Raw genomic sequence first — 24,926 nt, forward strand, 5'->3', positions numbered from 1 at the left:
GTACTTTATTTGTTCCCAGACCTTTAGGGGAATATTTGTATTAATTCACCAAACGAGAGCAAGGTGACTATATTTACTAATTAGAAGTGAAGTGTGTGCTGTGAAATTGGGTGGTCCTTTGGTTGTCAGTTAGTATATTGGACGTCAAACCAGGCGATTTCCAAGCTTCCTTGAGCCTATCCCTTCATGCCTTTGCTAATACTACAGACTGTAGTGATTCACATTCGGAAATGCCTCACTGTTTGTTAAGTATCTACAAAATACTCTCGCTTACATAGTGCCTAGTCCTGTAATGAAATATAATGGATGCAATGTCAGCATCATTTAACAAAGTTCAGGATGTAAGTCAACCAAGTGGGGGAACCGGATCAGAACAAGGACTGGCCTTGATATAATTGGTATGAACCTTTTTAGAAACATTGGTGAATTTTTGACCAGGAGGATCAGGAACATTGAAGCTCGGGTGTTAAACCAAGGTTCCATCTGCCCTCTTGGATAGATGTAAAAGATCCCATGGCACTATTTCAGAGAAGAGCAGGGACCTTCTCCCTGGCCAATGTGCATCTTCCAAACCAGGATCACATTGCTGTTTGTGGGAGCTTGCTGTTCACAAATTGGCTGCTGCAGAGACTACACTTCAAAGTTCATCATTGGTTGTGAAGCACTTTGGGATGTCCTGGGGTGAGGGACGATGCTATATGAATGCAAGTCTTTCTTTCCTTTTATACCAACCGTGCCCCCCACCCCACCCCCAACCTTTGGTAGTTAAACAGTGAGTTTGTCCACACAAAATGAAAACATTACCAATGCACAATGGAACATTTGCTGGAACACAATGTACCACTGAGTGATATATTACCAGAACAATTAGGCTGTGCTTACATTCACCAATGAGGACTAATGTTTAAGCTCACTGTAAACTGAAAACATCCGTCCTCTTGGGGCGCAATGTTTCATTGCAAGGTGCGACTTCAGCAGTTTCCTTGTCGGAGAGCATAAGGGAGAGCCTGGTGTGGTATGATAGAAAAGACCCATATCCTTTGTGGTGTACCACACTCAATTCATGCGTCAGCTTTCTTCCAGTGTTTTCTTAGAATAGAACAATTGTTTTTTTTTCCCCTTCTCATTTTTAACACGGTATCGTGCTACAAGAATTATGGATTTCCTTCTGAGAGAACTGCAAGGACTGATAAAGTGAAATATATGGGACGAGAACCGCTTGTTATTTCCCCCCAGCTGATGATTTGGGGTTTGTTAGCAGAGCGAGGGCAATAAATTTCGGCAGTGTTTGTGCAATAGACGGAGAGAGCGGCGCCTGGGACGTTTGTAACGACCAGTTTGTGCAAATAGCTGGGAGAAAAGTGCAACAGAAACAATTTGCCCGCAGACATGATTATTTATCTAACTTGCATGCGTCTAGCAGATATTCTGTTTCAGTCTCATATCTTGAGGCTGACCAGGATTCAATGCACAAGCAAGGAAAAAGAGGAAGCCAAACCAAAACAACAAAACAAAGTTATCACAAGTACAATTGGATTAAATATGTCAATTTCCTTCCCAACTTTATGGCTTTATTGCATGCATTTTTAAAATGGCTCCCCTCCTAATGCCTATTCAAGTTCTATTGAATGCCAACGCGGTTTGCATATGGTAATTGCTCCTTTTTCTCGGTTTAGCCATCAATTGGCCAGACCAATTAATGGTGGTCTACCTGTTTCATGCTCTTTCTTTTGTTTTTTCTTAGCCCTAGTGTGATGGGCTAAAAATGGCGGCTTGACAAACGCCCTTAACTTCTGCACTGTTCAGCAACCCTAACTTCAGCTGCCTGCATTCTGCAGGAGTGTGCAGTGGGATTATTTATACATCGCTCTTTATTACCTTATCTACCTCACAAAAATTTCCTCAATAAGTTTTCCTGTAGCCACGGTTGGAAACAAAACATGAAAAAAAAGCAAACTGAATCCAGGAAGGTCCTTCTCGTTATTTGGTGAATATTGTTTCCTCTGGCTGTTAACAGCACTGAGGAAACAGTTGTTCAGTGAGCCAAGGGAGCTGTTAGCAAGTTTGCACTGGGACTGTGGCCATTCGACGGAGCTGAATGATGATGCAGGAATGCATAAATCATCCAACCACCATGAGTCGATGGTACAAATTTCTCCATTTAGGTGCAAGTTGCACTGAAAGCAGTGACATGCTAAGTGAAATTGAGCAACAGTTTAGAAAGAGAGTTATCTATGTTTGCTTCAGGGTGTTGCTCATGCATTTCTCAGTTTCTTTTACTTAATGATAAGCATTTTCTTTTTTTAAAAAACTGAAAAGCAGCCTGATTCTGACAACTGTTAGTGACTCAAAGTGACATAAGCTTCTAAACGTGTATCTCGTCCTTCTGTTTCCTCACTGTCGTGGATGACTAATTCAGTGTTTTCAAAACGACTTAAACTAAAGACTCCAGTGTTTCTTCAGTCAACCCTAAAGAGTGCAAATTCTCCTCACCGAAATCATCAGAAAAGCCTCACACCATATTGTGTGAAAAGTTGCACAAGAAAGATGAGTTACAGTTGTCTGTGGCGATTTTGTTTCTTCAGCAAAGCGTTTATTAAACTGGAGATAATTGACAACTAAAATGAGACACTTTTTCTACATCAGCTATGAACTCAGTAAGTACTCATCATGCAGCCACAAAATAACAGCATCTCTCTTGCATTTAGCTCCGGAGGACTGTTTCTCAACATGCACTAGAGTGAATCACTTTAAACAGTGGCACTTACCTCTCATGAAGCACTGTTGATATGAAGGAAATGACTCGAATATGCTGTTCGAAGCCATGGTGTCCCGTGGAGCCGTCCTAACTGGTTGCACAGGTCTCCCACCTTTTCAAAGGAAAACCAAGAGAATTTAAGAGTCGCACTCTCCACTGTACCGTTCATCTTTGGCAATTTCCTTTTACCTTATCACACAGCTTCTGCAGCGCTGCAAACAACACGATAAGGTACTTTTTTGAGGTCTGAAATGTAAAAATAGTGGATTGGTTGTGGTTAGATGATGCTTACCACTGTACGAAATGCTTGGCACTCTGTGGTTTAAATCAGAATGAGTTGCTGTGTGCTGACCAATATCCCGGACCCACTGTTGTGTGACTGGTCTGCACCCAACTTGTGGTTCTGTGGTTGTTTATGAGGCCCAAAGAGTTTCACACAACCTAAATTACAAATTTAACTGTTCCCCTTTGATAATTCAACCTAATTGGCTGTCGCTGATCATGTGCCCCAAGTGATGTCGCCTTTTTTTTCTCATTGTAGCATGCCCTTCCCGCCCCACCTGCCCTCCCCTTGGCTCAGTCAGGAAATAGCAGAGGCTAGAGTTTGCAAAACTGACTCACAGTCCCTTTTTGCTTATTATGCAAATAGAACGATATGATTCTGTACAACAGAGCCTGTGTTGCTTTAAGGGCAGTGGAGCTCTTTTAACCTATCATTAAAATTTCACTGCAGCTTTCATTTTTAGTATTCCTGAAAAAATAAATGGTTTGATAAATAAATAGTTCCATTATTACTTCTTTGTTACAGATGTAAAAAAAGATTTTTCACACACAGAGAGAAATTTATAAGCTGTCATCATGATTGTTTTAATTGTGCTCAGACCAATGTATACACTTTTGATTTACAGGCAGTAAAGTTTGGTAATTACTTAACAAGCCTTTGCAATACATTTTTCCCTCAATATTAAAAAAAACACTGATATTTTTCATGTTGTTGAAATATGTGAATTCGAGTTCTGAAAGCTATTTAAACTTAAACTTTTACAAAATTGAAGTGAGAACCCTAGATGATGATCCCACCATAATGCCCCCATCACGCGCCCCCTCCCCACCCCCCAAATCATCTCCAAACCGTGCTCAAAACGTATGCAAGGTAGGCATTAGGTGAGGAGATCAGGGCCATCTCTGATGCCCCTCCTCCACAGCTGAATTTTCTGCCAACATTTATCACCTAGGCTCCCACCTGAAGAATGGACACTGAAGCAACATAATGGAGAGCTGCTGGCTCATCACTGGTGGACTCAGCACTTCCCAGAGAGGATGAAAGCAAATTTGCAAAAAAAAAGTTAATAAACTTCAGAACCTTTAACCAGAAGCCCTTGTATATCAGCTTGTGTAATGTACTTAAATACATTATAAGTGATTTCAGAAGGGAATACCTGTATATCAAAAAATACTCGGTTAACTAAAGGGATTCTGCAAGTTGGAGAGAGTTTAGAGACTCACCTTGGGTAGGATATCACCAGTAACTGTCGCAGCACTTTTCACAGTGTCCTATTCCAGGCAGTAATTCATAAAAAGAAATACATTAGTGCCTTTATATTCTAATTGCAGTCCACAGATTTGAAAGGCAAGTCAATGAGTTTATTCTCCGTTGGTAAATGGCACATTATTCTATGTGTCGTCTGCTTATTACTGGCTTACGTTGCTTTTTTTCAATCGGACAATGCAAATGATTGGGACTCCTAATTGTTAGGTTGGAGTGCGCCTAGTTGTACAGCAGCTGGCTCACTGCAAGTATTCTGTGAACAAAGTTTTGAATTTCCTTTGCAGTTAACCACACCACTATTTAACCGATCCATCTGCTGCTAACTTTTTTTTTGTGTCCCTATGCATATATATATAACCTACCAATAAAAAAAAATAAAATAATTAAATCTTCAACCTCTGGGGACAAGCTGCATCTTTCAACAAAGAACTTATAGTCCGTTAGTGTGATTGTTTGGATGCATTTCCGTAAATAAGATCACCATGTGTGCGAGATGTATACTATGAATCCTTCCTTGTATTTCCAGACTATTATGCTTTGCAGAGCCTGGTGCTCATTTCCATGCAATTGGTGCCACAGTATTCAGAATCATTTGATGTTATATTAGAAGAAATGAAAGCAAAGAGGGCGGAAAGAAAGAGGAGCGTTTCTCTCTCTTTTCTTCTTGAGTGATGTTAAGCATAGCCATTGGCAAGGCTGAGCTGGTCAAAGAATAAGATTCCGCCCATTACCCCTGCACTCCCCAACCCCCCACCCCCCCACCATCCTAACAGAATATCGCTGTTAATTGTTCCCAGCCCACCACATGGCTCCTTTCCACAAGAGGATGCTACTTCGGAGGTCTGCTGGCTCTTCGACATCAATCGATGTGCCGGGATGTTAAAAATGCATGCGGAAGCAATGTGAGGAAGTCAGGGACAGGCGGTGTGCACTGGAGGAGCTTTCGGAATTACACATCAGTCATTAACAATCGATCTTATGGGACTTTTCGCATCACTTTGGTCCTTTCATCCCTCAGTATTTTAAAAAAATATCCTGGTACAAGTGTAGGTCACAGTGGGTCACAGATATTCTGTAGTGTGCTATTACATCATAAAGATAAGGTGGTCCCAGGTTTTTTTGCCTAATCAATGCTCAGTTGATGTTTCTCAGCTGAGGCAGGAGTTAGTGTCCTCCAATTGATGTCAGTGTCTCTAGGCCAGGAAGGGAAAATCATCAGTGTTGATCCCAGCCATTGCTGGGAGGTGCAGTGATGATGACCTCTGGGGAGGAGAGGGCTGGGCTTAACTGTGGCGCCCGCCATGGTGTCAGAGTCCACTGGCGCTTTCTGACAGGTGAAGAAGGGTCACCTGGGCAAGATGCTTGTCACATTTGGCTCACTGTGCCTGGGTGCCTGACAGCACTGCCACCTCTGAGCCGATGAGCTTTTATGTTCAAGCCCCACTGCAGAGATTTTAGCACAAAATCCAAGTTGACTCTCAGTCTTTCAGATGAGACGTTAAACCGAGGCCCCATTTGTCCGCTCAGTTGGGCATTAAAGATCTCATGGCATGATTTGAGGAACAGTAGGGGAATTTTTCTGATGACTGGCCAGCATTTATCCCTCAAACATCATTGTTAATGAAAACAAAACCTGGTCGTTTGTTGTTTGCGTGACCTTGCCACGTGGAAATTTGTCGCCATGTTTCTTTAAATGACAACAGAGGCTACAACCTAAAAAAGTGCTTCATCAATTGTAAAATACTTTGAGCTGTCCTAAAAGAAATGAAAGGCTTTACATAAATGGTTACTAATGCCTGTGAAGTGATACTAAAGCAAAAGTTAGCACCAGCAGGAGGGGTGAAAAGCCATGAAAGTATGAAGTAGAGTCAGTTACTGTTATAGGATTAACCAGTTAGCGACACACTATTATTCCTATCACCAGGACCTCAGAATAAAACTTCGAAATGTCAATATAATTATAACTGCAAGTTGTGCCCTTTCCGAACTGAACACAGTTTCAAATTATATTGCATTTTAGTTGATTGTAGGAATTTTAGCAGTTATACCGTTCATGTTGAAGATAATTATATAGCTGGAGTTCTAAACACAGTAAGACGTATAATCTGGGCTAAAGAATTAAGAAGTACCTTGTTCATTTAGAAGGAGTCAGTGTGGTAGACTTAAACCAAAAATGATTCTGAGCTTTTACTTTCCATTTATTTAACAGCACTAATTACATCATTGAATTCATTATATGCCAGGCACTCATATCCAATGAAGCTGATTGTATTCCCAGTGTCCATGCAGGCTGGTGCAGTTAGTAGGGACAATTCTGGGGAGGTTTTGGTTTTGAATTGGGATGGTTAAAGCCATGTGTTAGGCGTCTGTATTACCCTTTAAAAGCTGAATCACTGAAGAAACACGGATTTTGGCCTTAGACTCAAATTCAGATTAGTATTAGTAGTAAATGCTTTATTGTGAAAGTTGGTGGAAAGTGGAATGTCAAATGTACGTTCAAGGAGAATGTGATGAAAGTGTGAACACGTTCTTGCGCTGATTTTTTAAGAGACAAGAACAGTGGACAGAATTTTTAGGTCGGTGGGTGGGCATGATTGGCGAGCTCGGGATCGGCTGGGGAACGGACCACCAACCACGTTTGGCCCCCGACCGCGATTTCATGCTGGCTGGCCAATTAACGCGTGACATGCGTGCTGAGATGCTCAGTGCTGCTGGGGTGGTGGCAGGAAGAGGGCAGGCACTAACGTCAGTGCGAGCGCAGGCCAGCACTGGATGAAAGCTCCCAGAAAGCAGAGAGCTGTCTTGGGGAGCTGAAGACCTGAAAAATCCAAAATAAAGGTCTCAGAAGCTGAAAAAAAAAGTGCCTATGCACCGTTACAAATCACCTGAAAATTTAGTAACTGAAAATGCCGTGCACAGAAATTTATTTATATTTTATTTCATCACGAAACCCTCATCCCGCCCGTTGATGAGGTTTGAAGAAAATGCAAAGGCCGCTTGGCCCATTCGCCTGTCTGCCAGCCGTAAGTTTAGACAGGCAATGTAAAATTAAAGACAAGTGCAAATTTAATACCTTAATTGGCCTCTTAACTGTCAGCGGGCATGCTTCTGACTTTTTCATGTGCCTGCCGACCGAAATATTGCGCAGGACGCTCGTCCAATGTCATCCCGCACGATTTTGCATCCGATCGGGTTGGTGCATGCCTGCCCCCCAACCTAAAAATTCTCCCCAGCGTAAATGATTTAAATCCCTTGTGTTTTTTCTCCTGTGCCCTGACGGAGTGTGGATATAAGCTGGAATATGCTTCTTGTAGGTAGCTTTGCCTTTGCAAGTCCTGTGCCCAAGCGATTGCTTGGTACGTGTGCATTTACCTTGACAGTGCCTTTACCTTGACAGTGCATTTACTTTGACAGTGCATGCCAGCAGACCGTTCAACAGCTGGACCTGATTGTGGTCTCACTTGACCTCTTGCACTGGCTAATTCCCGACCTGAACACAAGCGGAGCACCCCACTGCAACCAGGGTGGTGATCAGCTAGCACACCACAGGCCAGGATTCAAACCAGGCTTAGCGCCAAACTGAATGATGCATGAACTTACCAAATTGAGAGTTAAAATAGTTGTTGAGCTTGATGCTCGCTCTGTCTGCTCCTGTTAAAACCAGGACTACAGTGACTGAAAGAAGGGTTATAATGAGTGGAATGGAGGGAACGAGATATAAGAGGGGGCAAGATCCTGTGCTTGCAAGCAGCATGCCACCAGTGCAACCTTCTAAGAGGCGGCCTCCTAATTGGCTGCCTTCACATCCGCCATCCAATTAGGAATGGTTTCTGAGGCTGTAGACCCAATCAGAAGGCCCGCAGTCTTGGAAAGATGGCAGCCCACACAGCAGCGGTGGGCACTGCCGCTGCAGGACAGGTGCCACAAAGGCCCCTCTACCTTGAAGCACCCTCTGAAGAGGTTTCTAATGTTTTAATTTAAAATGTGGCCATAGTTGCCAGGTTATCACTGTGGAGGGAAGCCCATACATAGGTTGGCAAATGACTGCAGTGGCAGCCCACAGATTCCTGTGCCTCTGGGGATTGGGGGGGAGACAGCGGGTGGGGGATGGAACTCAAAGAGGCCTCGTGGGCCCCGCTAGCTAGCTGTCAGCAAGCCACCCCCTGGCAGGATTTAGCCTCAGTGTAGGGGGCCTGTCCACCACTGGGAAGATTCCAGCACCATCCCCAATCATTCCATTTAAACTGGTTACCCACTGCTGCTGAGTGAGTAACCACTGTCTTTGATGACCTGGCTCCAGCAAGGTCACCTAGAGGTGGGAATGTGTTGGACCACTGACCCGACGCCCTCATGTCAAAATTTCCTCCTTGCCCCGCCTCAGGTCCCCCTTCTTGGGACTGACAAGATTCAGCCTGAGGAACTATCTGGCAGCAGAAGAGTGAACTTTGTGTGTGAGTGCGTAAGGCTTGCGAAGGTGGGGTGTGGTGAGGCTAAGGAAGGATCGCCAACAAGGATGACCATTTTCTAACCAGCCTGCTGGCATTCAATTATAGGTAGTTAAAATGGAGAGTGCAATTCTTCCGGTGTATTCTGTCTGACATGGGGCAAAAAAGCAACCAAAGTTCTCAAACCTTCAGGGATTGAGCAGGGGAGTGGAACTGACTGGATTGCTTCATGGGGAGCGGGCATAGGCTCGATGGGCTGATTGGCCTCCTTTTGAGCCGTAAATGACTCGATGGCCTCCTCCTCAGTTATAAATGACTCTAAGGCCACAACTTCCCAGCCCCATAGGTGGTGGGCATCATGGCTGTGGGTGGGGGTGGGGGAGGGGGCACAATTTGGCAGGAAGGCCAAAAATCGATTTCACGGTGTTGTGAAAGCAGTTTGTGATCGGCCGCATCACCCGTCAATGGCGGGCTCGTTTCCCACCGCTGCATGTCAGGAACCTAATTTCAATATTTTAAGCATCTCATTATAAGCCCTGCTCACCTGAATCATCCCCCAAGCTGGATCATTCGGGCACACCGGCGTGATCTCTAGATCTGTAACTACCTGACCAGACCTAAGGCGGCAGTGGCTTTTCAACAGCTGCAGGGTTAGGGTTTGCTTGGGGAAGGGGGAGAAGTGGCCTCAGGCATGGGGAGAAGCTACAAGGTGAGGGCTGTACTGGGGATGGAGGGTATCCCAGGGTGTGTGAGCGGGGGCACATGCAGCCTCAAGATGGTGAGGGCTGAGGAGGCAGCCTCCAAAGGAGATGAGACCAGATGGAGATGTGAGGGTGTGTGTGAGAGAGTGAGTGGAGATGTACCTTGAGCTGGCAGTGAGTAAGGTGCCAGTGAACGTGTGATGGGCTTGTGAGTGTGTGAGTTGAGAGTGATGAGATGGTTGCCTTACCCTGGCAGCACGGGTGAGATCATTCACCCTCTAACTGCACTGGATGGCCGACCTCTTGTGTGCAGCATCGGCACTGACCACCTCTGCCACTGCGTCCCAAGCTGGAGCAATGAGATTGCTGGCCTTCCTGCGGCCAGGGCAGGGGTAGAGGACATCGCGGTGGGCCTCCATGGTGTCCAGAAGGCGTCCCAGGGATGCGCCACTGAATCAGGGGCTGCACTCTCCTTGGCTTTTTGGGGCCATGTCTTCATCGGTGCCCTCACGGGCTGCGAGCATTGAGAAGTGCGCGCACAGCTGCTGTATAAATGTGGCGCCCTGTGCGAGGGAGTGCGAGGTAGCGGCATGACCGGTGAATCAGAGGCTGCCCGCCAGTGGGACGATGTGTTTCCTGTGAGCTGTGTAATTAATGAGGCGGGAATGGGACCATACGGCATGAAAATGCACCACTGCGGCCGGCGGACAAAACGACTTTTTTCCCACCCGCTACCGCACTTTGTGCAAGTCTGGGATGAATCCACCCTATGATGCTACAAAAGGTTACTGGTGTTAAGCAGAGTTACAGCAGTAGATCAAGGCATTCCTCTGCAAAGCGCATGGAAAGTGTTGGCGTGTAAAGAAGAGTATAATTTCTGTGAAGCATCACAAGCTGCTCATATTGGATTGAACTCGAGCAGCGTAGGCAGAAAATCAAACAGCTACAAGAAATTCTCAAGTAACCACATATACATGTGAAACGTATTTTAAAATGCAAATCTTAATATAATAGTAGGTTCTGTTGCAGCTAAAAAGCCTTCTTATGTCTTTTTCAGAAATTTTCTATATTGGAATAATAAAATAGAATCAAACTCCAATTGAAAAATATTAATGCTTTGTCCATATGCGTCTAATTTGTGAGGAATGTCAACTTTTTTGTTTCAACTATTGATGAGCCTTATTTAAAATGATAAAAAGTTGTTCCTTCCCAGTGGACTCTTCACCTGCAATGTGTTGGAAGGGTGAAGTTTGGGTTGGCAATTGGGCTGGGCAGAGGGTTTTTCTGGAGAACTGGAAGATGTCCATGGCGTGGGCTGCCACTTCTGTCAGTGACAGGGAAGTTACTGAGGCAAAAGTAAACAGATTTCAAGACTGCTCCCCTGTCTTGGGAGTTGGCGCGTGAGCCACTGACATGTTTTTTTAAAATTCTTTCATGGGATGTGGGTGTCGTTGCCCAGGCCAACATTTGTTGCCCATCCCTAATTGCCCTTCAACTGAGTGACTTGCTAGGCCATTTCAGAGGACAGGAAGAGTCAAACACTTTGCTGTGGGACTGGAGTCACATGTAGGCCAGACCAGGTAAGGATGACAGATTTCCTTCCCTGAAGGATATTAGTGAACAATTGATTATAGTTTTCATGGTTGCCATTACTGAGACTAGCTTTTAATTCCAGGTTTATTAATTGAATTTAAATTCCACCAGCTGCTGTGGTGGGATTTGAACGCAACATCCCAGAGCACTAGCCGAGGCTTCTGGATTACTAGTCCAGAGACCACTACACCACCATCTTCCCTTACACAGGATAAACCATTCGAGAGACAGGAGGGCAGGTTTCAACACTCTTACCTGCACCCCCGCTGCCCCCCACCCTATCCCCCAGCCCATATCCCCCTCACTATAACCCCACCCTCCTCACCGGCCCCATCCTCCCTCACCACTCTCACCCTCCCCCCACCTAACCAAAGTCTTGCATGACCTCTTGCTGCCAAATGACCAAACTTGTCTGGGCCGCTCAACTCTTCACAAGCGTTTGTGCCTCTGGCAGCTGGAACTTGGCGGAGCTGTGCTACTCCTTGAAGGCGTCTAGAATTTATAAAAGCAATGAGGTAAGGCACTTAAACAACAGAGCTATAGAATTATAGTTGTGTCTGTACTTGAAGGCTGATGCCGCTATCTGTAAATGATTTGGGCACATTAGGAATATTGTGAGGTGGAGAACAATTGAGAACAGGGTTCAAGTGTCCAAATTCTCCTTTCTCCTCTTTGATCTGCCTTATTTATTGCACTGGAGTGAATGTGGAAATGTGAAAATGTGAAATGTGCAAAATGTGAAAGAGTCCAAGGAATATTTCCCCAAAGCAGGCGTTAGACTCTGTTGTGGGAGATAACTGCATGTAGAATTCAACCTTTAGGTGTTAATTCTCTGCTACCACGGGAGTAATATTACTGCAAAGATCACCACTTGTCAGTTATAGCTCTGTGGTGGTAGCTCTGTTCATGCACATTAACAGCAAGTGGACGCTACATTTTAGGAAGGTTCAGTATTTTCTGTTTCTAAAGTCTGGATTGTAATAGTTATGTACACCACTTTGTTTAAAAAAAGGGGAAAGTGATATTTTTGTCAATTTAGGGGTCAGTATTCAGCTGCACCAGCTCCTGGTGTATTTTGACAAATTGCACATTCCAGCCTGTGATTTTATGCCCATTATATCAATCGCTGCAGAAATCATTGACTTGGAGCGGGCAAATGCCCAATGTGTACTCTGGGTGTGGGCTAGCAGCCTGCGCAGTGGAATTTTTATTCCTTATATCGCCGCCCAGGAAAATTTCTGGTCAAGGTATTCTGCCAATGAAAGGTTATTGAATGAAGACAGGGAAGGTTCCAGTTGGCTGGGAATGATTGGGCAAAATGCTGGGCATCAAAAAGCCATGCAACTTGTTGGTTGGGATAGAATGCAGCTGGTAGATTTCATCTTAATTCAAAGCACTGGATTGATAATTTAATATTCAAGCCCTGGGAATGAGTGCTCCTTTTTACTATGTTCTATCCTTTCAACATTTCAGAATGTCTTAGAGTGAAAAAAGACTATGGCACAAGTACTCCCAAATTAATCAGCTCCAATCACTGGGGGCCGAAGTTGAGGGTCCTGACTCCTGAGCCGAAAGGGCAGTGGGGATGGGACGCTTGCCTTTCTGATGGAGCAGTTGTTGATCTCACCCCAAATCTCAGGGACAAATATTGACTTACCTCCGTAGAGGTGCTACTGCTACTCCAAGTGCTGGTAGAAACCAGAGCAGCACCCTGCCACTTTGATGAAAAGATGGTGTGTGGGAGTCAGAGATCCCTATTGCAACAAATTAAGTAAGTTAGGTAATTAAGAAATACTAAACAGGGTATACTCTCTAAATTTATTGGTCTCCTCTGGGATTGGCTACTGTAGTTGAGAGACATTTTCGAGCTTTGAGCTCAGAACTGCTAGAGCAGATAATCGAATCTGCTTGGACTAAGAATGGAGGCAATTCTTCGTTTAACCCTGGAAATGTCTCAGACATGCCCTGATGTCCCTGCAGGTATAAAGGGAGCTAACCTATACACCCAAGACTCCCCTTCCTGTCCCAATTTCTACCCTCCCTATCCCATTTGTTTAAGAAACCTAGGTGAAGGGCCATGTTAAGTTATTGGAAAGAAACAGTAAGATTTTTAATAAGAAGCATTTGGAATCAGAACTGCATGTGTTGCTAAAATAATGGATTCCTTTATTTTCTTCCAGACTCTTTCTACTAGTATATGTATATATGATAGCCTCTTGTCAATAAAATGTACAATGCACTTTTCAATACACTACAGTCCAAGGCCCATAGTGCAGGACACTAGCAAGATTGAAAAGTTGAAAGCACAGAAGAATATTAAATTAAAGTAGATGAATGCTAACACAATTTCTATGCTCTGTCATCAGTGGTGCTTACCCATTTAAAATAAATGAGCTAATATCCCCATTAAAATAGGCATTTCAGAGAAAGCTGTTAGCGTTCGTATGCTAGTATCCCAGAGTAAATCAATGTCAAGGCTAGGTTTTAAACACTGACAAATTGTAAGGTGGAGGGATGACTGAAGAAATCAAAGAGCCCCATCATTTCTGAGCTCCTGGGAAAAAGACGCTGAGCAAGAGCAGTGCGCTAAGGTCATGTGTGGGTTGGCATGAGTTGTTAAGAGAAGCAATTATTTCAAGCATGCTTTCTGGAGGCATTTTCAACAAAAAGAAGAGAGCTAAGTTGAGCTAAAAGGGATGAATCTCCAATCCGAAGTTTCTTGGCAGTGAACCTTCTGTCTGAGGAGCTTGATTTGCAATCCATTTATGGGTGGAAATATCCGACACCGTGGGCCTGTAGTTTCCTGAATAACGTTTCCTGTGGGTGGTGCTCTTCACCTGGCGTAAAGCACTCCTGAAAAGAAAAACAAAGCGAGCAAATCACAAACAAAAATCAAAATTGCTGAGCACACATACACTGAGGTGAAGTTGGGTTAAAACTTGGATGTCGAACCTGCATCAGAACAGCAAAGAAATAAGTGGATTGTGTGGCTGCAATTCCCAAACTCCAGTTACCTCTACTGTGTCAAGTGTTGCTGTGTAACTGATTGTGGTTTCTAATAACTGTAACAAAGGGGAAAAAGTACCTTGTTAAAATCCTGTTATGTGTCATGTTTTCTCTTTACATCATTGCTGACGCTTACAATAGGAGAGGTTATATATCAGTTATTTTCCTCATGACTACCAGTTAATATTCTTCCCATGGCTCTTCCTTCAGGTGTCCGATAGTGAGTGACTGTCAGAATGCTTTTCATTAAAGTTTTCTATTTCTTCCCTTTCTCACAGTGATTTCCAACATACGGACCTTGGGCTTGAGATCCCGCTCCTTTAACTGTTTTTTTTTATGCTTCTAGGTTTACAGACTAACTTTGAAACCATTGTGTCGGCTTCATAATTAAGCCATGAGTCAGTAGGCCACAAGCATAACCACTGGTGCCAGACATGTTGAGCCGAGCTGTTTTACCACCTGTTAACATTAGTTTCTTGTGTGGGTGGAAAAACAGCGAGGTGCAGCAAGATTCACTGGAATGACATAAACATATCCCAAGGAGGACTAAAGCACACTGGAGAGAATTGTGCATTCTTACTTTGTGCTGCTGATGTGGAAGGGCTAGACATTCTATCATTGGCAACTTACCAGTACTGATCGAATTAAGATTTCCCTTTATTGTACATTTTTCCCCACACAAAGAGGTTCTTTCTTTAGTTGAAAGTCTTTTTTTTTTAAATCCTCCAATTCCATCCTCTCCCAAAGGCCCTTATTTCTTTGCCAGGGTAACTTTCACAATTGTTGACTGTCCTTCAGTATCTCACCCATTCTTCGTGTTAAAACCTAGAGTGCAAGTGTTGGGAGGATGTGATGGTTTAGGAAGCATCCTAATCTATGTGGTCCTCACATGCACACAATCTTCTCCACTTGCCTGGATGAGTGCAGCTCCAGCAACACTCAAGAAGCTCGACATCATCCATGACAAAGCAGCCCACTTACTTGCCACCCCATCTACTACCTTCAACATTCACTCCCTCCACCACTGATGCACAGCAGCAGCAGTGTGTACCATCTATAAGAAACACTGCAACTCACCAAGAGTCCTTCAACAGCACCTTCCAAACCTGCAACCTCTACTAACTAGAAGGACAAGGGCAGCAGATACATAGGAACACCACCACCTGGAAGTTCAGTTCCAAACCACTCACCATCCTGACTTGGAACTATATCACCGTTCCTTCACTGTCACTGGATCAAAATCCTGGAACTCCCTCCCTAACAGCACTGTTGGTGTACCTACACCACATGGATTCCAGTGGTTCAAGAAGGCAGCTCACTACCATCTTCTCAGGGACGGTTAGGGATGGACAATAAATGTTGGCCCCATCTCATGAAAGAATTGAAAAAACATACTTTGCAGTGAGGGTCACTGGACAAAGACAAGCCATTTGCTGATATTTTTCCTCCCCTAGCTTTCCTAAGCTAGAGTTACTGTGGCTTATTGTAGCCACCATGATGGAGACTGGTTACTCAGCACAGATCAGGGATCAAACCTGTCTTTTCATAGCTTTGGCTTAGAGTAGGGAGTTCTCCTGGTATGCTGGACAACTTCCTGCATCACTGACAACTACCAGAAACAGAATAACTAGTCATTTATTTCACTTTCTGTTTGTAGAAGCTGGTGGCTGCCTTTCCTTCATGGATAGTGACTGCACTTCACGAACAATTGATTGGTTTTGTCAAGTGCCTGTGATATGCTAGGTATGCGATAAGGTTCTGTGAAATGCATTCTCGGCAAAGTCTGGAGTTGAACCACGGGGGCAGCAATGAAAGGTCTTCTTAAATTTGTTAATGATCTACTCTGCATGTTACTATAAATTTTACTAATTCCATGCTTTGTCACCTCCCTCACACTCTCAACCTGTGCCTGGACCAGTCTGCTTGTAGCAACAAAACTTGTTCAGAACCTGTCGAATTCCCCAAATACGAAAGGAATTCAGACAAATATCAACATTCCCGATCCGTTTGTGGGAGATATTATGTAAGAGAAATTGTTTATAAAAAATCAACACACTAGGTGAGGAAGGGAAAAAAGTGTTAATCAAAATGTATACTAAATTATTTATTTTTATTGAACAGACAACTAATGGTAAGACTTCATTGTGAAAAAAAGGAAAGTAAATGGTTACAACAATTTAAAAAATAGTTTATTGACTGGGATTGCACCTTGAACAGCCTGTGGTTTGGCTTTCATCCCAAGTTAGGATGCTTGAAAGTACTGTACTCCTGACGGCAGACATTTTATGTATACCAGCATTTTAATGCATGAGGAGCAGGAACAAAGGAAGGCTGCTGCTGTTATTATACTGGGTGTCTGATTTAAAATCAATAGCTTCAAAGTGCTCTCACGCAGCTGTCACTCTGTCTCCTGGCGTGCCAGCTGTACTATATCAGGCAGCCAACCAAAGAAGGAAGGCACTGGTTGGCAACAATGGCCAACTCCAACTTGCTGAGCATTGCTCTCACAGCGGGACCCTGCAGAGAAGGATTAAATGCCATAGCGGGGGGACAAACGGGAGAAAGGATACAAAAATATGCTAGAGAGAAATATCTCATGTTCCATTTTTAATTCTTTAAATTGTGAAAAGGGTTTCAAACTATTTCCACCAGTCTGATCCACACTTCTTTCTCTAGTTCAACAGCTGATGACCCACAGCCTGTTGACTCCTCAGATTCCATCAGAGCTGGGAGCCGATGTTGAGTCACCGCTTTTAATGGGTCTAGTTAACAAGCCCTTTGATGTGCCTCTTCTCACTTTGGCCATCTTAGACTTTGAACCTGGTGGTGTACTTATGCCAGTAACTGATGCCTCAAGTTCATAGTGGAACAACAGCATAAAGAAATAAATATCAGCGGTCAAACATGAGGTTTAATAAAGAGGTTTATGATAAATCCAGAGCAACGGTATAGAAGAAAACTGTGAGAAATGCAAAAGGTGCAGTAAAGAGGATTTATAAAGTTAGGAGGGAGTGTGAAAGAAGACAGGTCATCAAAAAAAAAGGAAACAGCAAGGGTATTTAGGCATATAAGAAGTAAAAGGACCATAAGTACATCACCTCAGCTTTTGCTACGGATGGATGAAAATAGAATGTTGGACCATCTGAGAAAGATGTGAAAGAAAAATGCTTCTGGAGACAGACAAGTATTCAGAAAGTAAAGGCACTGAACTAGTCAATAGTGTGCATCCCAGGACACTTAAGAATGTTGGGGAGGAGATACAGAGATAGCGTCAGCCCTGATACTTACCCTGGGAATGGGTAATTCATTTGACCTATGGTGGAAATCCTTTCTAGTATTAATCAGAAGACTTGGCTTTGCTGTCTGGTTCCAGAAGTGGATTAAGATCCAATATTCTAATTCTACATCACCATGATTCCAGCCCTCCTGCACTCACCCAACCAAATAAGAATGCCTTATCCTACCTCCCCTTTGTGCTGGCTATTGAGTTAGCTTCAGCAATTATCATAATGAGCTTTTATGTCATTAGAGGTCTCCAAAAACAGAATAAGTCTGTGGGCTGATGATGTTCCACTTTATGTAACTGATCCTTCAACTCGCTTCCCAGCATCTTCTAAAATATGAAGATTCAATCAACTCTTAGAACATGAGCTTAATTACTCCGAATGGAAGGCATGTGCCTCCTTTAAGACCACAAGCATATTTGTGAGACCTATCACTCTTCATGGTAAAGATGAAGTTGCAAACATTTACATAGTTTCATGGAGGGACAATTTTGGTGGCCAATGTCCTGTGCCCCTTGAAAGACATGTGATGGACGTTTGGCTTGATAGTGAATTGGGCTAATCTTCAGGCATCTGGGTAGGTTGACTATAACAATCATTGGGCCTTGTGCATATGTTAATGAGGGGCCTAGCACATGTTTTAGAACCACTCTGGGAAACTGGTCTCTCTTGAACAGGGCAGGCTCCAGGTCTGTTCTATTCACATTTCTGGATGTGGATATGTGGCCTAACAAGCTGCTCCAACAAAAGCTATGCCTTTTTTTTTAGGATTGACGATGGAATTGTGAATGGATGGAACACTGTGGAATTTTCCGCAAACAGCCGTATTCCTGACTTCATGATGGAAGCAAGGCCATTGATGAAGCTGCTGAAGGACATTCAGCTGAGGCCCTTTCCTTGAGGAGCTCTTGTAGTACTGTTCAGGGGCTGTAGTGATTGGCCATTAACAATGATAACCAACTTTCTTTGCACCAGGCATGACTTCAACCACCAGAGGGCTTTATCTTTGATTGCACCAACCTCAGTTTTTCTGGGGTTCTGTGGTGCTGTACTTTCTTGGCACCTTGTTTGGAGTGGACAAAGTCTCTACTCTGAACTCATATATGCAGGTCCCAGCCTAATTTATGGGCCTGCTGCCACACCCTTGGCAGCCTTCCTCTGGAAATATACCAGGAAGGCCCATAGATCCTGAGGGCTAGAGACAATTAACATAATTTAAAAGAAAGTTGTATAATTATTTGAGAGGGAAGAACATAGAAGTCCAACAGGGAAGTAAAATTAGCATGGAAAGATTTGAAGAAATAGACACAGAGACAGTGAACTAAATCTATGATGTTGTGAGAGACAGCAGTAAATGTGTCTTATTTTATATTATTTAGGGCGTGTAGCAATTTGATTGAATATTGTTGGCCTTTAAATAAAATTATACATTTTAAAACATTTGCAATACCTCTTAAAACACTATGGCCCAAAACTTGCTGTCAAAATACCTGAGGCTAATAGCACCCACCATTATTTAAGAACAAGTGTTACAGCAACTTCAGACAAGGGCAAATGTTTGATTCAACATGGAAATAGAAATGTTGCTGACAGAAGTTTCACTCCATCACTAGCTTCACAAAAACAATATCTTACCGCATGTCTCCGCTTTCAAATGCTTTGAGTCGCATGAAATTCTTGTGCTTGCATATAGTAGATGGGAATTAATTCACCACAGAGAGTTAAGTCAAATCCTTTCAATCCAAGTACCTTTTTTAACAAAATAATAAATTTTAATTATTGCCAGTTGTCCTCTCTGGCACTAAAACTGATTATTGTAAGTATGGAGTTTCATTCTTTCAGGTTTTAATTGTTGTTGGAGAGTATAATGATATAAAAAAAGGTAACAATCACATTCTTTCTGATTTTTTTCTTACTCTTTCATGAATTAATCTTTCTTCCCCTTCCTATTTATCTTTTGTACCTTATTTGACATTGAATTTCCCACTCTAACTTACACTTTCTTCTCAATCACTGTGTTGTTAAATTCAACATGCTTCAATCTGATTGGTTAAGGCAATTCACAGCTGCTTGCCCCATCATCCAATTCACACATGCCCTGCAGGGAGTGAAGTGCTTTTTCCATCTTACACTTTCAGCAATTTGCAGGGCAAAATATTATCAACGTTAAACGGACAAGGGTAAGTCTAATTAATTGTTTGATAGCCAGCCACAGCAATTTTTTTTGGCCTTCCTTGATAACTGGAACCTGCCATGAGGGGTGTTTCAGTACTGAATTAATTTGTGAGAACATCATAGTTCAGTGAAATGTGTACTGCTATAGAGTTTGGGCCTTTCACACTTGAAGAACTAAGCAAAATGCAGATACCAGCTCAGCTACCTCAGGTTTGAGCAGTGTAAATATCTCTAAGATCCATGTGTTACAGGCTTGTATGTACAGTCCCTTTCATGGTGTAGTGCGATGGACTATTAAGCTATGCTTAGTATTTTATCTGAGATGGCTCACGTAGAGAGGTTCCATGTGGGATGGCCGTGTTGCTCAGCATGGGTGAGGGGAAGTGAAATTGGAGATAAAGAGGAGGAAATCGTACAGAAACAAGTTCCAGGGGATATCCTTAGGGTTGGATCACAAAGCAAACATTGGCATATCAGACCATGCCCTTGGCTAAAAGGTGCCAGCCTGGGCAATGCAGAACAAAAAGAAACAGAAATGACAGGTGGGAACTAAGGATACATACTGTGAAATAGAAGCACCTGTGAAGAAAGAAAGTTCAAAAACTTCTGTGAGCTTAGGGTCTGTCAGGTCATTGGAGAAGGTCAGGAGCAAAGGTCATGTATTAGGAATGGAGGTAATATTTGATCCTTGGTTTCATAAATAGAGGCACAGAGTACAAAAGCAAGTTATGGTGAACCTTTATGAATCATTGGTTAGCCCTCAGCTAGAATGTTGTGTCCAATTCTCAGCACCTCACTGTAGGAAGGATATCAAAGTTTTGGAAGAGATTCTGGCTCTACTTCATTTCTTATGAGTCATGAAAGCGGGTTCTCTTCCCGTCCTCATGTGGTGCAGGATGAACAGAGAACAACGGCCATGAATCATAGAATCATATCACACGGGATGAAGCCATTTTGTCCTTCATGTCTGTGCTGGCTCTTTGAAAAAGCTATCCAACTGGTCCCACTCCCCTGACCCACCTCCAAGGCCCTGCATACTGAATTGCTTGCCGATGAGGACAGATTCTTCCTATTTATCAAAATCCCTCATAATTTTGAACTCCCCTATTAAATTTCCCCTTGACCTTCTCTGTTCTAAGGAGAAGAATCTCAGCTTCTTAACTCTCTCCACACAACTAAAATCACTCATCCCTGATATAATTCTGGTAAGGTAAGTGCCCAGAATTCATAGAATAGATAAAATACTCTAGCTGGGCCTATCCAGTGATTCATAAAGATTCACTATAACCTCCTTGCTTTTGCACTCTAGGCCTCTATTTATTAAGCCAAGGGACCTCCATGCTACTTTCACATCTTTATTAACACGCCTTGCCATGTTCAAATGGTTGCATATGTGTACCCCGGATCTTTCTCTATTAACCCCGCTTTCAAAATTACTCGATTTTACTTAAATTGCCTCTCCTCATTTTCCTTCCAAAATCATCCTTCACATTTCTCTGCATTAAATATAATCTTCCATACATCTGCCCATTTCACCAGTCTGTCCACATTCTCCTGAAGACTGTTACCATCCTCCCCATTGCTTACTACATTTCCAATCTTTATGCCATCTGCAATCTTTGAAATTGTGCCACCCTATACGTAAGTTCAAGCCATCAAAGTAATTTTAAAAGAGCAGTGGTCCTAACACTGACACCTGAGGAACATCACTCTATACTTCCCTTCACTTTCAACAGACAGCCATTCACCACTACTCTGCATTCTGTCTTTAAGCTAATTTTGTTTCCATGTTGCCACTGCCTTTTAATCCCATGCACTTCAATTTTCCTAACAAGTCTATGTGACATCTTATTAAAAGCCTTTTGAAAGTCAATATGCAGAATATCATCTGCACTACCCTTATCAACCCTCTCCAATGTTCAAGTTTGTTAGACACTGAAAACAATGAGAGGTTCTTCATCACAGTAAAGGATTGTGTAGTTGGGTTTAAAATGAGGTATGTAAAAAAGATTGACATTTCAATATATAAACAATATAAAGCACAATCTGTGTTGCAAATATATCAAAGAAGAAAAAGTGTATCTGGCATTGCTGTGAAAATAATGAATTACTATTCACCAGAGGATATTGAGAGAAGAGCTTGGTAAACCTGTTTAAAACTTTAGAAAGTATTTGTGGTTAAAAAGTCTGTGTTTACTTCCTAATTATGGCTATTAGTGGGGTTGACCAAATGATGTAATTAAGGATTAAGCGTCCCCACAGGCTGACTGTACAAAGCTGTAATATCTGAGGTTTTTCTGTAAGCATGTGGATTTAATACAGAGAAAATCCCCTTCTGTAAATCAGTGCTAATGAGTACAGTTCCATCATTCACCCTTTTAACAGAAAGACATTTTTATCTTGCAATGTACAGTTAAAGCATATCCCCGTGTTAAAATCACTTCCAGCTCTAACAATCTTTCCCAACATGAGGAAACTCTGGATCTCCTTACCTCCTTCCCTTTGCAATCCACATGCTTTTAAAGCCTTGTCCTCGTGTCACCTAACCACTAACTCTTGATTTATCTTGTGTGTTTTGGGGCTAGGGTGGGGAAGGTTCACAAGGTCAGGGGTGAGGGGTCACGCTGGGTTTCATAAGTGTTCCGAAAGGCTTGAGTACAGGCTTCAACTCTAAACCCACACTTATGGTTTCAGAAGATGAAATGTGAAAAAGACAAACCTTCACTCCAATTGTGCACTGCTCCCAATAAGAATATTTTAAAACCACACTGTGCTAAAAAAAATACACGCACAAAAAGCATAATTAGAGTTTCTGGACAGACAGGCTTGGTATCTAAGTGTGAGTAAGTGCCAGCCTGTGCTCAGTGGTAGCACTATTACTTTTGACTCAGCCTGTGCATTCTAGGTCCTGCTCCAGGAGCACATTGTCTAGGCTGACACTTCAGTGACATCTTGGGCAGTGATGCATTGCTGGAGGTGCTGCCTTTTGAATATGTTAAGCCGAGTTCTTGCCTGCGGCTCAGGTGGACGTAAAAGATGGCACCAAGCCAGTGAAGAATGCACAACTCTGCTTGTTCAGCCCTCCAAACCCTCCTCAATAAGACTGAAGGCAGGAAACATACACTCCTGAGATCTAATGCCTTCAAGCTTGGGCACCTTTTTATTCATGGAGATTACAGCCACAAAGGAAAAGTGTTCACTCATCTGGTGCTGATTTATTAGGATAGATTTCAGTTTAGTCTGATAGTGTAAAATGACTGATAGCAAGTTGGCACCACATTGTACATCTCTTCCAATTTTTATATCTGTTGACTTCAATGGAAATAAAAGTCAGATGGGATGTAAATTGAGCTGCTGACTCACTATTACCTGCTGTATACTATTGCACAAAATTAAGGTCTACCTCCTTTAATAGGATCATGATTATTGGCAAAGTCATGTCAGGGAAAAGATCTCTGAAGTGTTGCCATGTGATAGGCTGGGTGATAGACTGAGGACACCTCTTCACTTTCAAGTGGATGAGAAGGTAAGATGGATGAACAGACTTCTCAAAGGATCTATACTTTGATGAAAGCAAAATACTGCGGATGCTGGAAACCTAGAACAAAAACAAAAATTCTCGGAAAAACTCAGCAGGTCTGACAGCATCTGCGGAGAGGGACACAGTTGATGTTTCGAGTCCGTATGATCCTTCATCAGAACTAAAAAATATAGAAATGAGATGAACTATAAGCTGGTAGAGGGGGGTGGGACAGGAGGAGCTCGATAGGGGGCCAGTGATAGGTGGAGGCCAGGAAGAGACTGCCAGAGGTGTTATAGACAAAAGGACAAAGGGGTGTTGACGGTGGCGATATTATCTGAAGGATGTGCTGATGGGGACATTAAGGGTGGCAAGCAGGACAGGCTAGTGGCAGATGGCCCTATTGGGGGTGAGGTCGGGGGAAGGGATCGAAATGGGCTAAAAGGTGGAGATGAAACAATAGATCGAAATAAATTTAAAAATAGGAGGGAAAAGAAAAATATATTTGTAAAAAAATTATAAATTACTGGAAAAAGGGGGATCAGAAAGGGGGTGGGGATGGAGGAGAGAGTTCATGATCTGAAATTGTTGAACTCAATATTAAGTCCGGGAGGCTGTAAAGTGCCTAGTCGGAAGATGAGGTGCTGTTCCTCCAGTTTGAGTTGAGCTTCACTGGAACATTACAGTAGGCCAAGGACGGACATGTGGGCATAAGAGCAGGGTGGTGTGTTGAAATGGCAAGCGACAGGGAGGTTTGGGTCATGCTTGTGGACAGACCAAAGATGTTCTGCAAAGCGGTCACCCAGTCTGCGTTTGGTCTCTCCAATGTAGAGGAAATTGCATTGGGAGCAGCGAATGCAGTAGACTAAATTGAGGGAAGTGCAACTGAAGTGTTGCTTCACTTGAAAGGAGTGTTTGGGTCCTTGGACAGTGAGGAGGGGGGAAGTAAAGGGGCAGGTGTTGCAGCTTCTGTGGTTGCATGGGAAGGTACCGTGGGAGGGGGTTGTGGTGTAGGGATTGATGGAGGAGTGGACCAGGGTGTCCCAGAGGGAATGATCCCTGCAGAAAGCCACCAGGGTGGGGGAAGGGAAGATGTGTTTGGTGGTAGCATCATGCTTGAGTTGGCGGAAATGGCGGAGGATGACCCTTTGAACACGGAGGCTGATGGGGTGATAAGTGAGGACAAGAGGGACCCTATCATAGTTCTGGGAGGGAGAGGAAGGCAACCCTTGTAGCAGCCAGAATGTCAATGTGTGTCATCCTGATGATTTGCTCCATGCAATTTTGGGTCCATTAGGACCAGGGCCTCCTCTTCAGCCTTGGCAAGGCACCACCCTTCCTGAATGGCAAAGCTATGAAGGACACAGAAGGCTATCATTATTCTGAATCTGCCTAGAGCAGATCCTGTCCTGATTTGTCCAGCCAGTGAAAGCACGCTCTCAAGTTTCCAATCGCCAAACTCCAATTTATATCTCCTTGTAGTGTGCCTCAGTTGCTGTAGTGGGACACTCTTATTGAGGGTCATCTGCCCATCCAGAACCCATCAGTGGACCCGATTTTCTTTCCTGAACAGGTCAGAGAGGGCTGAATACTGAATGATGAAGAAGCTGAGGAGCTTCTAATGACAGACACACTGGGCTAGATTTCCCCTCTGGGGCGGGACACAGAAGTCGGGATTGTTTTTGGGCCCTGAATGTGCCCCCAGGGGGAATTAATCACTATTGGGTTTTTCGCGGAGACAGATTCTCTGTTCAATTAAGGGTGGTGGTTAGTCTTTCAAATTTGATGAGGGTGGGGGTGCGCGGGGTCAGGGGATGGTGGTGGCACTGGAACTAGAGGCTTCCCAGCTTGAGAGGAATAGCAGCCTTCGATGAAAGGTAAGTAAGAGAGTGAGT

General features: G+C 43.4%; 1 protein-coding gene across 3 annotated transcripts in view; it reads right to left on the bottom strand.

The window, feature by feature from the left end:
• The window catches only part of runx1 (RUNX family transcription factor 1), a 216,988-nt gene extending 213,756 nt beyond the window's left edge, over positions 1-3,232 (bottom strand). For 2 of the 3 annotated variants that reach the window (XM_041211256.1, XM_041211255.1), the window contains exons 1-2: positions 3,051-3,231; positions 2,769-2,870 (exon numbers count right to left, since the gene is read on the bottom strand). In XM_041211256.1, the coding sequence (XP_041067190.1) occupies positions 2,769-2,826 (58 nt within the window). In that variant the 5' untranslated portion in view covers positions 2,827-2,870; positions 3,051-3,231. Of the gene's footprint in view, positions 1-2,768; positions 2,871-3,050 lie in introns of all 3 variants that reach the window. The other variant, XM_041211254.1, reaches the window with a different exon arrangement.
• Positions 3,233-24,926: the final 21,694 nt, after the last annotated feature.

The sequence above is a fragment of the Carcharodon carcharias genome, chromosome 18 (assembly GCF_017639515.1).
Source record: "Carcharodon carcharias isolate sCarCar2 chromosome 18, sCarCar2.pri, whole genome shotgun sequence".
In the NCBI taxonomy this organism is placed as follows: domain Eukaryota; kingdom Metazoa; phylum Chordata; class Chondrichthyes; order Lamniformes; family Lamnidae; genus Carcharodon; species Carcharodon carcharias.